Raw genomic sequence first — 13,047 nt, 5'->3', positions numbered from 1 at the left:
CCCACCCCCCGAGCCCCTGGTGCCTGTGCAGAGGGGTCTGCGCGCCCGTGCCCGGTGCCCCTGCGTTCCCAGGGGAAAGGCACATGCCAGGCCTGGCATCGTCACCTGTTTGAGCTGGGTCTCCGAGTTCACGTAGATCTCGCACACTTGGCAGTGAAACGCCTTGTTCTGGATGTTGATGCTGCCCTTGTTGCCGATCCGCTTGGATTTGTGCCCTGCCCGGGAGAGGAGCTTGCCTCGGCCTCGCCGGATCTGGGTGCTGTGACCTTCCAGCATTGACTTGTGCTTGGCGCCTGGGTGGCAGAGAGGACACTCAGCAAACACCGACTTTGCAAACAAACCCCGTGCCGTGCCGCGGCAGCAGGAAGGATATCCTCCAAGCAACCCGCCCAACAGCGCTGTGCATCCCCCCGCCCGTGGGACCCCGGTCCCCCCACCAACCTGTGCCCGGCAGCACTTGGAGGCAGAGGGGACAGGGAGGTGCCTGGCAGTCCGGACTCTTGCCGGGGATGTGGCAGCCTGTTCCCAAACCCTGCCAAGCTCTCGGGGCCAGCTGCGCTTCGCAGGCAGACCAGAAATGCTCAGCTTCCCAGAGACCCCCCCCTCTCCATGTGCCAGACCTTCGGAGAAACTGCTATTTTAAGCGTGTGCTGGAGCCTGTCGCCTGTCCCCGGGCGTTAGCACAGTCTGCAGAGCCGGGCACGCGTCACCCGCCGTGCTGCAGCATCTGAGCTGTGCCCAAGGTCAGAGAGGATCCGGCCGCAGAGCCAGGAATAGCTCAGCGGGGTTACAGGAGGCAGGGAAGGAGGAACCCGAAATCCCCGCACACCTGGGGACAGGGCGCTCTGTCCTGCCCCTGCGGGCACAGCGCGGCGGGGGTGGGCAAGTAATTTAAGTCACCACTAATTCATTCTATTTTTTAAGGCGTTAAGCAAGGAGCCTGAGTCCGTGTGACAGCCACGGAGGAGCGCAAGCCTGCAAACATTTTGTTTGTTTGTTTGTTTGTTTGTTTGTTCTTTTTCCCCAAATCAGCTCCTAAATTTGTAACCGGAGCTGACAAAAGCAAAAGGACACATTTGCAGCTAAGCCGCAGCGGTGTCCCGAGCTGACCCCTGTGCATGGCTGCTACTGCTGCCTCTGCAGGTGCCTGGGGAACTGGTTCCCAGTTCTTGCTGAACTGGGGGAGGGAAGGCCCTTCCCTTCAAAACCGGGGTGCCCATCCTTGTTTAGCATCCACCAGAGAAAGGGGTGAGCTGGGAGCTGGCGCTGCAGGGGGGGTGTAAAGGCCCAGAGGGGGTCCGGCCGCCCCCTCCTCCCCTCCAGCCACCCCCACGCTGCAGGGGGACCCTCGCCAGCCCCAGACGCCTGCCCACCCCGCGGGGGCTGCCGGGCGCAGCCGATGGATGAGCCAGCGCTTGCTGCTGGGCCCCGAAGCTCAGATTCCCAAGGGGCTTCTCAAAATGACCACGAGCCCAAACCACCAAGCTGCTTTTGGGAGGATTATCCTGGGTCTGAAAGAGGCACTGGCACTCAGGTTGCGATCAGCTTAAAGCCAAACTGCAACGGAATATAAAGTAGCCTCCAATCACTTGATTAAATGTATCTGAAAGTGTCTTTAATTAAGAGACATGAACAATAAGAGAGCATTTGACCTTGCTAAAATTCACTCCATAAGCTGCAGCACAGGTAGAACACCACCACTTATCTTTGCAAGCCACCTTAATGAACCCTTTTTAATTAAAGTAACATTCATTAACGCTCGCCGTTTCCCTCCAAGGCTGTTCACGGCAGGACTTTGCACGGAGCCCAGGACGGAGCTGCGAGGGGCCCGTTCCCCCGTCCCCGGCGCAGGCGATGCCCTTACCGGTGTTGTGAGCCTCCAGCTGGGACAGGGAGTTGACGGTCACTTTGCAGGTGGGACAGTACAGGTGCTGTTTGCTCTTCTTCCCCTCCTTCTCGCTCTCGGGAGCCGCCGAGCTGACGCTGCTGCCCGACTCCGCTGCCTGCGCCTCGGCTGCCTGCGCCTCGGCTGCCTGCGCGGCCGAGGAGGCCACGCTGGTGACGTCCGAGGTGCCCTCCGACAGCTCCGAGGCCGGCGGGGAGCCCAGCGGGGCGACGCTGCCCGACAGTTCCGCGGGCGATTCCTCGGCGCCGGGCATCAGCCCCAGGCTGCTGCACTCACCCTCCGGCTCCTGCAGGCCGTTGGCTTCAGCTGGCGGGAGGGAAAGGAAAGGGGGAAAGGGGAAAAAAGAAGAAACGGGCAGAAAGGGAAAGTTCTCTGTGCTTGAACGGGTTTTCTGGGTTTCAGAGAGCACCCCCGTCCTCCCCAAGACTATCTCAGGCACTGTCTGCTCCTGTTCATCCCTGTCGAGGACGGCTTTTCCCAAGGTTTCTCCCGTCACCGCTTTTATCTTGTGGCAGCCGGGCTCAGCACAAAAGCCCGGGTGGGCTCCGGCGCTGCCTCGGCTCGGAGGGGGGAACTGGCTCCTACCAGCCCCATCCCTGCACGGTGGCAGAGCCCTGGGGATGTGCGAGTCCTCATCAGGGCACGGGCAGGGGGCAGGGATTGCTTCCTCTCCTGCAGCCGTGCAAAACGTCTCCCAAAGACAGCAAATGACAGGGAAAACACCCGCCACTTCCCCCACGCAACTGCAGGGACGCACAGGGGCCAGGTTCCCCCCAGGGACATGAGCTGCTCAGGCCCCCGGGCTGGATTTCCATCCCTTCCCAGCGATGCTGCCCCCAGCCAGGCACACCAGGGATGCCAGCGGAGCACAAAAGCGAATTTATCAGCACTTGTGGCAGCATTTATGCCACACTAGTCGCAGCCCTCCTCAGCCTGACCGTGGCGGGATGCTCAGACACGAGGCTGCTGCGGTTCAGGATTTAACCCGGCTCTTCAGGATGCTGCAGCCACGGCAGAGCTGTGAACACGAACGCTGCCGCGCTGCCGGGAACCGGCCAGGTCGCTCACTCCGGTGTCACGGGCTGCCGGCGCGGGACCCTCCCGCACCCCCTGCCCACGTACCTGTGCTGCTGGGCTCCCCGCTGCCCTCGGGGCTGGGGGCGAAGTCGACTGCGCTGTCCCGGCCGGCGGCCACCGCCGCAGCCCCCGCCGCCTTCTGCTTGTTCTTCATGGCCTCAATGGCTTTCAGCCTCCGTGCGTGCTTGTGGCCCTTGTAGTGGGCTTCTGCCTGGTTCTGGGGAGGGAGAGACGGGGACGGCCACGTCGGTGCTGCGGCCGGACAGACGGCCGGACACAGGGAGGATAGGTGAAGGGGTCAGCCCCAGGCCGTGGCTGCTCGGACACGTTTCCAGTGCAGCCACCTCCCCTGATGACATTCATCCCCAGGGCCACCTCGGAGGTGGTATTTTTGGCTGGGCGTAGCGCAAAGCTGCTTTCCTCCTCCCGCCAGATTGCTCTGCACACAAATGTATTCAGGCCGAGGTATCACTTTGCTAAGACATCACCGCATTGCACAGCCGAGATAAGGACCCTGCTCTGATTAAATGCACCAAGTCACTTTTAAAAGAAGCTTTCAGGCAAAATTTATGACTTCAGAAACGTACAATGAATTGCTAGCTGTAAAAATAAAATAAAAAAGTACATTGGTGGGGAGGACGCCTCTCCCATTGTAACCTAACGGGTGTCTAACATGCAATTTACATTCACGGGCTCCTTTCTCCCAGCAAACGCTGAATAATGAAGTGCACGTTGATGGGTTCATGCCTGCACCGAACTGATAAAAACATACATAAAAGAAAATCACCCGAACATTTGTGTACTCCGCAGTTGGGGACAATGCCACATTGTCCCCAAAAACAACTACAGTTTAGCAATTTATGGAAAGTAAATCCAATATGAATTAAGACACTGTACCACTGAGCAGCACGGATTAATTTGCACGGCGTTCTCAGAGGCCGGCTGAGGCTTCCCGTGCTCGGTATGAAGAAGCATCCCTTCCCTCCCCCCGCGGCTCTCCAAAGGCTGGGAACGGCGTCCGGGGCTGTGCAGCGACGGCCGGGTACGTGGGAAAGCGAAAGGCCCATTCGAGCGCGGGGGGCCTCATTAGCAAATACAATAAACTTCCACCAGATAACGGGGTTGGGACGGGGCTGGGCTGCAGCCTAAGTAGGTCACCCGGCACGGCTGCCGCTCTGCGCAGAAATAGAAGTGGCGTGCGAGGGTCTGCGCCAGTACGCGCTCGCCCGCAGACGTGACCTCGGAGGGGACGTGGGCAGGGACGGGCAGAGCGGCACGGGGTACCCGCGACGGCAGCGGGAGCGCGCGGCGGGACTGACTCTCCCGGCACCCTGCTTCCAGCCGGGATGCAGCTTGGAACAGGAAAGCAATGCTTTTCCCCCGAGACGCTTGGTTGCAGAGCGGCATAATTAAGCCCAGAAACGCTGACTTTGCTGGCAGAGCAGCACCCAGCCCCGGGCTCTGCTGATGCAGCTCGGAGCCAGCCTGGCCAGGGTGCAGTGTCTGGGTGGGTGCAGATGCCCCAGGGGAGCCGAGAGCAGCTCCCGGCAGCCCGCGCTGCCAGACACCGAGGGCACAGGCAGCTCCGGCAGATGAGACTCCGCTTGCGGCCGTCCTCCCGTGGGTACAGGGGCTCAGCACCGCCTCGCTCCCCCAGGAAGGGACGGCCGAGGCCAGGGGATGCTCCCAGGCTCTAGCAGAGCTCTATAGGTAACGCGTGTGCCCGGGCTGGGCTGAGCGCAGGAGGCTCCTGTCTCCACCTCTGCCCTGCACGCCACGCAGCAGTGGCACGGAGGAGCGGACGGAGTTGCGTCGGCGTGAGCGGGGCCAGCCCAGGCGACGGGCTCCGAGCTACTGCCCGTGCGGAGGAGGCTCTTGCTGCTCCGCTCCCAGCCCCGCTGCCTGCAAACCCCCGTCCCTCTCCCGCCGGCTTTGAGCGAGAATTCCCTTTCAAACCTTTTTATCGGTTCTCCCCACAAAAGATCAGCTGTGTGCAATTTGTTACCACGGGAATCAATGAATGTTTCCTTCCTACCCTCTGCAAGGTGGTTGATTTACTTAGAATAAAAGGCTGGGGAAAAAAACCCGACCTGCCACACCAGAGCTCTGGGAAGCCAAGGAAGGGAAGATTATATTCAGCTCCCAAGGACCAGATACGAATTGCACGGGCTGATAAAGCAGCTCAAGCGCAAACACCGTGACCAAGGCAGCAGGGAACAGACCCGAACAAAAAGACGAGGAGCAGAAAGAGCCAGCGTGGCAAAGAGGACGCGGCAGACCCAGGAGCGCCTGGGCCCAGGGGCAGGGAGATGTCGGTGGAAACGTCTGCCGGGGCAGCCGCAGAGCGAGGGAGGGCAGAGCTCCAAGGAGCCGCCGCCTGCACGATGGGCGTCCGCGCGGTGCCCCGGTCGTGGGATGCTCCTGCTCCGCCGCCGGCACCGTGCGCCCCGCTCGCCCGCCCAGCCCCGCGCGCTCGCCAGCCCCGCTTACCGCAGAGTTGAAGCGCAGGTGGCAGATGTTGCAGGAGATGAACTGCTTCTTCTTGAGCGGGGCGGGCACGCCGAAAGTGTGGCTGATCACCGCCTTCTGCACCGGGTCCATCTGGAAGGGGAGGGAAGGCAGAAGGCGGCTGGGTGCCACGCTGCAACGGCCGCCCCGGCACGGCACCGCGAGCCGGTGATCCCCTGCACCCGCCACGCTCGCCCAGGAGCCGCTGCCAACGCCGGCAGAGCTCGTGCCTCGTGTCTGGAAGGAGCGAGAGGCCGGGGCGGCAGAGAAGCCCCATCTGCCATGGAGGCACCCCCCGCACAGGGCAACGCGTGCTGCGTCGACGCCTGTTCTTGTCTTTTTTAAACCATCCCTGAAAAATCCAAACCTGCAGGGTCCAAACGCCTGCTGTGCTCTGGCAGAGGGGACGAAGGTGCTGCGGGGGCACAGACTGCGGACCCCGTCCTCCCCGGCCCCGCCGTGCTCCCCTGTGCGTCCCCCCTCTTCCGTCTCCCCCCACCACAGACACCGGTGTCACGGGTGGCAAATTATCAGTTTCTGTTTGAGCTCCCAGCTGCTGCCCTCGACCTCCCGATGCCAGGGCAGCTTTCCGAGGGACTTAGCAGGAGCTGAAACCACCAAAACAGGGGACAGAGGCGATCAAAACGAGCAACCGGCCATTAATCCTCCACACGCTCTTCATCAGGGAGCTGAAACATCCCTGCGCAAAGCCGAAGGCACGAGCAGAGCCACGCACGCCTGCTGCTTGCCCGTGGAACGCTGCCCAGCCCATGCAGGGGCCAGGCCAGGAGGGACAATGGTGGCCACAGCCGCGGGCACGGCTCGCCCGAGGCACGGTGCCCATGCAAAGCCACTCCGAGCTGCCCCGCTCCCGGTCAGGTATGCACTTTGCCGGCTCTAATCGAATTACAAGGCTGACGACTTGCAAGCCCGCGCAGCCCCTGGTATCTCACCGGGCGTGCGTGCGGGGACAGAACAGCTCCCGTTTTCTCAAGGAGCTGTGTCCTTCCACGAGCCCATTCATGGCGGGGCAGCGCGCGGGGGCTGCGGGCAGGCAGATGCGTGCAGGCTGATGACAGCCCCTGGCGCTTCTGTCGGTCCCCAGGGCTCGGCGTCATTCCTCAGCCCAGGCAGCAAACTTGTTCGAAAAGCCATAATTGTTTTAAACAAAATGCATTTATTAAGGGGGGGAAAATAAGAATAACCTCTTTGTTTGAGCGTGGCTATAATCTATAATGCAAGTATTGTTCCCCTACCCTGTGGCATAGGAAGATTATCTTATCTGAGTGCTGCTGTCAGTAGAGCCTTGGGTTTTCAGGCGATCGTATTTCTCTGCAAAGCTATTTCGTTGCTGAGACAGGTGCATCAGTCTTCGAGGCACATGCCTGGACAACAGAGCCATTATCAAGACCCCAAATTCCTTTCCAGGAGTGAGCAGAATGGTAAAAGCAGGTGATTAATGAAGTGCCTGTTTGCTATGAAATTTTACTCACTTATCTGGCATATAAATGAAGAGGCATTTGGGGTTCGGCGGAGACCTGGAGGAAGCTACAGATGGCAAAGATGCTGCTCCACCCCTGACGACAAACACTGCGACGTGCTACAGGCAGCATCCCCGCGCTGCCAGTCTGTGGGCAGAAGCGGGGCCGGCACTTGTTTTCAAGAGAAACACCCACCTTTTCCACGCAAAGAAAAGGAAAACGGCTCTAACCTTCGCAGCAGCGTCGGGTGCCGGGACCCGGCTGGCAGCTCCCACCGAGCACTGTGGGTTCCCACGGGCTCATCCGCCCCCCAAGCACCACGGCAGGAGCAGGGCAGGGGCGCGGAGGAGGACGCAGAGGAAAGGGAGACGCCAGCACGAGGACACAAAAGCGGCCGGGGACCATCCCGGCGTGAACCCGAACCTGCCAGTGAAGCCAGCGGCGCCGGGGCTGCGGCTGAGCACCGACTCCAGGGCGGCGGCACCGAGCGGCCCCAGCAAAGGGCCCCCTCGTCCTCCTGGGGCATAAGGCGATGGCACCAACCCGGGCCTTTACGCCCCCCCCCGCGCTTTTGCCAAGCCCCCATTGCTCTGCCCCGCGGCACGGCGATGAGCTGTGTCCGTCGGAGTGCCCACGCTGCCTGCGACCGCCCCAGGCAGGTGCCACGAGCTCCCCCGGGGCCGGGCTGGCCGACGCACCCGAAACCTGGCTCCTCGCCCCAGTCCCGTGCATCCCGGCCAAGACCGGTGCGGCTGGTGACCATCACTGCTCCCGCTATCCCCAAGCAAACGCAAGCACCGCGTCCTGAAAAGCCTTCGGGCGCCCGGCCCCGTGGGAGCACGCCCAGGGGCTGAGCGACCCTTGCCACGGCCGCTCTTCGCTCCGGCGAGCGCGCTTGGCGAGCGCGGCGTGCTGGCAGCGTGCAGGGCGCTTTGCTGGAAGCCCAGCCTGGCTCCATCCAGCGTGCAGCACTGAGCACATCCGAAGCTTGGATGCCACCTGAGAGCCCTTGCGCTTCTCTCCGAACGAAAATACAAACACACCCATCAGCTTCTCCCTAACGTATGCGCTCACTGCTATTTCAGGTGTGAAAAAGAACCCCTGGCTCTTCCCTGGGGCCGGCGAGGGTCTGTGCCACGGCGGTACGTACCGGCGCCCGCAGCCGGGTGGGTTGGGGCTCTTCCTGGCGGTTTCCAGCAGAACTGACCCAACAGCAGAGGTAGGCTTTGGGCACCGCACACTTGGAGAATAAAGATCTCAGCTTTATAGTCAATTCTTATTGACTCACATTACTTTATTTATCCCTGGATGTTCCTACCGATATAAATAGAGATCCCTGCGCTGAGCTCTCTGCCCGTCACCGAGGTCAGAAATGGGAATTCACAGGGACGCAGCATCAGTTTGGATTGCATCTCCTGCTGCGGTTTTGCAAGGCGCTGCTGGGTCCTGGGGATTTGCAACATCCCAAGAGCTGGAAAGGGCCTTTCGAGCATGAAACGCATCTTTTGTGTTGCGTCAGGATTTTTTTTCCCTGTTGTTGCTTTAAGTGGCAGGAGAGCTCAGCTTGGAAAGGTTTCGCTTGCTCCAGAGTAAAACATCTGCTGGGTTCATGAGAGCCTTGTGACCCGCTCAAAGTGCAAAGTGTTCCGCTGAGCAGTTGCAAACAGCTCCTGCTCAGCAGGGCAAGGCCGAATCCTGCACAGCATCACCAGCAATGCTGGGTAAGCAAAGGCAAACCCTCGGATTTCTTTCTATAGCAACTCAGAAAGGCAGCTGTCTCAAAAAGTAAAATACCCTGACTGATGCCCCCTCCCACCCTCCCAAATTACCCCTGAGGCTCAGCTGCCAGGAGGAGTCTCTGACCTGGTATCACGGTTACTTGGGCAGAGAAAAGAGGAGCCGCCAGCCCGGCTCTGGGGTGCAGGGATGCTCGAGCCCTGTGTCCTGCGAGGACAGGGACTCTGCTCTGGCTCCCGGCAAAGCCGCCTGCCCGGCGCGACGCTGAGCCCTCACACCCCCAGCCTCAGCCCCTTCTCCAGCACAAACACATCCCGAAGGGGCAGCTCCCACCCCTGGACGATCAGGCCTGGCTTCACTCAGCTAACATCACACGCCGGACTTGGGTCTGAGCTCAGAGTAATTAATTCAAGGTGCCCATGCAGCTGGGACAGCCTCCCCCAGCATCTCCATCCCCGCGTCCAACTCATCCTCTGGGGCAGAGGAGTCCCCACCAAACACAGAAGCAGCGTGACGGGGCTGTGCGGCTCCAGCAAGTGCCAGAGTTTCATTTTCCAAATTATTATTATTTTTTTAAAGCAACACAACTCTGGAGAACACGTGCCAAAGCAGGAGCACGCAGGAGCCAAGCAGAACAAACAACTGACTCCAGCGACTAAAAAAAGGAGCCCAGACAAAGAGCAGCAACCTTAATGGCATCAAAAAAATCCTCCTCTCCTGTGTTTCTGCTTGTTAGCACAGGGGAAAGACAGGCTAGAGCTGGGATTTCAAAAGAGCTTAAAGGAGTTAGATGTCTGAATCCCATTTAACAGCAACAGGAATCCTGTACTTAATTTCTACGGCCGTCTTTGAAGATCTCAGCGATAATTTGCACCTTCCGAGCACGTTTAATCTCAAAGCCACTTACAAAAGGCCGGCGAGCGAGCGGGGAGGGAGCTCAGGAAAGTCGCATTTCCAGGCTCACAAGGGATAACAACCAGGCATTTACAAAACGCAGAAACGTCTGCCCTGCCTCTGTTGGGGGAGAGCAGGGGAGCGGCCCCGGGTCCCGCTCCCCACCACCACTGCCCCTCAGCAAGAGCAAAACCTGCTTCTCGGCAATGCCAGGAGCCAGGTCCCGGGGAATCCCAGGTGGCTGAAACAGCAGGGCAGGGACCCAAAGCAAGGCAAGAGAGGGGCTCCTGGAGCGGACCCCCATCCCTCTCCGTCAGCAAGAGGCATGGGGCAGTGCCCAGGTGGACGGAGACCCCAGCCAGGCTGAGATCAGCCTGGGGAGAGCGGCACGGAGAGGGGAAAAGGCCATTTCATGCCTGAGATCCTGTCGTATGTCTTTGGCCATATCCATGTCAATTTAGATGTATAACAGAACATTTCTAGAGAGACATGTCCAGTTGCACCACCCAAGCAACCCTTGGTCCGGTGGTTCAAGGTTGGGGACCCCGAGCCCAGCTGGGCAGTGGGAGAAGTCCCACAGCAACCAGGCTCACCCAACACCCGCAGCCATGCAGCACCATCCATGTTCCTTGTGTCTTTATACGCCTTCTCTCTCTTTCTTTCCTTTTCTTTATTTTTCAACTAATGAACTGCTCTCCAGAGCTACTTTATTACTATTGATTCCCGGAGCAAAATCCAATTGATCTTGGTTAAAATGAACCATCTTTTTAATTTTGGTATATAAGGGTGATGGCTGGGCAGGAACCGTCTGAGCTAAGGGCAAGGCAGGCGCATTGCGCTAGCATCCAGCAGCCAAAGACCCCAGTAATTAAGCCAGAAATTACCTGGCGGGGTTCGAGAAGCAGTGCCGTGCAGAAGAGGGGCTGCTGCAGGGGCGAAGGGGTCCAGCAGCCGATGCCCACCCACCCCCTGGGACTCACCGTGTTGAAGTTGGGGAAGAGGTTGAGCGGTGACGTCCCGTTGAGCCTGAAGGTCAGAAAGTGCTTGATGTCCAAGGGAGGATGAAGGGGACGGCCGGGGATAGGCAACGACGCTAAGAGGGGGCTGCTGTGTCCGGAGGGACCTGGGCAGGCAGAGGGGAAAGAGCAGCGTTAGCGTTGGTGGCCCCTGCTCACAGCGGGGGGACACGGCACGTGGGGCCATCTGCCATGGGCTCCGGACCCTCCTCAGCAAAATGTCCCAGCCCAGGGTGGCCCTGGGCACCCCTCTGCCTTTCGGGCTCAAAACCAGCATCCTGGTTCAAAGCCGAATGTTAGCCATCTTCGCATCGGAGCGTTGACATGCGCAGGAGTTTGCTCTGAACCCTCCAAAAGGCTTCAAAACCTCCCCCGGGGAAACAGCCCCTTCCCCAGGCTCTCCCACGGGAGCCCACGCAGCCCCAGGCTCTCCTACGCCAGCACCATGGGGGCTCCTCCTTACCGGGGCCGGTGCTTTTTTGGCTGACCGAAGGAGCACCCCGGCCCCGAGCACCCCTGCGAGCGTCAGGTGGGAGGGCAGAGGGCTGAGCAGCCCCCGCCAGGACACCGACCCGGCTTTGCAAAGGTGTTAAATTTTGGGTGCCCCTGGGACCATCCAAGCCGCGTGGGTGCCCCAGCTCTGCTCCTCCACAGGTATTTTGGGTGGAAACCCCCGGAGATGGGCTCCCCCCACCCTGACCCGCCGGCTCCTGCACTAGACCCGCCTGCTCCCCATCGTCCCCCGCAAGCTAACCACGAGCTCCGCCGTGCGATTTAAAAATAGCCTGGAGTTATTAATAATTTTCTGTTTAAAAAGAAAACACCCCTGGGAAGAAGGGAAGGCCAGACAGAGGGGCTCTCTCTCCAGCCCGCTCCCCGTCCCAGCGCTTCGCCCCGCTCAGCAGCCCAAGGGCAGCGGTTTTCCACCCGGACTCATCCATCCCCCCCAGGAAAGCATCCTCTGACCCACGGAGGGCCCAGGCTGGGCTCCTGCACCTACGTACAGCTCTGAGAGCAAGGAGGGGGGAAAAGTTAAAATAAACAAATGAATAAAATGCAATAAATAAGAAAAGGTTTCAAAATGCTGTGAGTCCGAAAAGCCCATTCGCATCTCGCCCGGCTTCAGACCTTCTCCCTCCTCCGGCCCACCTCAGCAGCCCTGTCCCTCTGCCTGGAACAAGGACAAGGACAATGTTCCTTTTTGGGGGGGGATTTCTGGGCTCTTTTTCACCTCGAAGGCTGTCGTGGAGCCCCCTGCCCGCCCCAGTGCTGAGAAGAGCACCAGTCCCTCGTGGGAGGATGAAAGCAGCCAGTGCCCGAGGGGTCGGGTCCTCCCGCAGCAGAAACACTGACTGGGAGCCATATTCACCGGTGCCACTTTGGGACAGTGCCGAGGCACTCGCCCCCCTCCAGCCCCCCCACACCCCGACACCGGCTGTGCAGGACGAGGACCCCAGTCCGGCAGCGGGTCGGTGCTGCTCTCCTGCTGTACTTTGCTTTTTGCTCCACACCCGACCCTCCGCTGGCAGAAACCAGGCTGGTGCAGGAGCCAAGATACAAATCTGAAATTCAAAGTTTGAAAGATTTTCCGGATTTGAGCAGCGAGCGCTCGCTGCGTGGGCCCTGCGGGCAACGACGACCTCTTTCTGGGAGAGCGCACGCAGGCGGCTCTTCAGCGGCACTGGAGCCGTCCCTGAGTCAGGCCTGACTCCGGGGAAAAATTACATTTTGCTTCATCAGGCGTGCATTGATCGAGTTAATTCCAGAGTCGCCCAGAAGGGAAATCTGTGAAACTGTTTAAAAATAAATAAATAAAATTATAGCAACAGCGATGAGGGAGGGAGCAAAAGCAAGCAGAAATGGGTGAACGATGCATAATTAACCTTCTGAGGCATGAAACAGTATTTCTGCATCAAATCATCTGAGACGGCAGGGCCGGCACCCGAGGAGCCAGCCCCTGGGGACCCCCCCTAGCCCACACACGCAGCCGCGACCCTACGGAGAGCAGCAGTTACAACAAAGGCATTTGGGGCTGGATTGCGAGACTTTCTGCTTGCCTTTGTCAGTACACTTTGCACTGACTGAACTGGCCTTAAGAAAAAATATATATTACACTTACCACTGGGAGGAACAAGAGGGCAGGCGAACGCCTCTGCCCCCATCATCAGTAACTGAATAAAGGGAGTTTGCAGCTCAGCACACACCACCACGCTGGCAAAACCCGACTCCTGCTGCCTGGCTCCGCAGCTGAGGGGTTTGCTCCCCAGGGAGAAGCTCCTGTGCCGGGCGGGTGCATGGCCCGGGGGTGCTGGGGGGAGGACAGGGGCTCCCAGGGACGGCCACCGCCTGTGGCAGCTGCTGCCACCGACACAGTAAGGATGCAATACAACAAGCCGCTTTGGCACGTCCCTGAGCCCAAATTTGTGGA

The 13,047-nt window shown here is 59.8% G+C and overlaps 1 protein-coding gene across 8 annotated transcripts in view; it reads right to left on the bottom strand.

Annotated features, from left to right (window-relative positions):
- The window catches only part of ZNF385C (zinc finger protein 385C), a 99,586-nt gene that overhangs the window by 4,238 nt on the left and 82,301 nt on the right, over positions 1–13,047 (bottom strand). For all 8 annotated transcript variants that reach the window (XM_030021677.2, XM_030021678.2, XM_030021680.2 and 5 more), the window contains 5 exons: positions 10,584–10,726; positions 5,474–5,584; positions 3,029–3,200; positions 1,865–2,212; positions 106–293 (listed from right to left, as the gene is read on the bottom strand). In XM_030021677.2, the coding sequence (XP_029877537.1) occupies positions 106–293; positions 1,865–2,212; positions 3,029–3,200; positions 5,474–5,584; positions 10,584–10,726 (962 nt within the window). The remainder of the gene's footprint in view (positions 1–105; positions 294–1,864; positions 2,213–3,028; positions 3,201–5,473; positions 5,585–10,583; positions 10,727–13,047) is intronic.

The sequence above is a fragment of the Aquila chrysaetos genome, chromosome 8 (assembly GCF_900496995.4).
Source record: "Aquila chrysaetos chrysaetos chromosome 8, bAquChr1.4, whole genome shotgun sequence".
Lineage (NCBI taxonomy): Eukaryota > Metazoa > Chordata > Aves > Accipitriformes > Accipitridae > Aquila > Aquila chrysaetos.
Note: the sequence above shows the minus strand (reverse complement) of the source record. Positions and strands in the feature narration are given on the sequence as shown.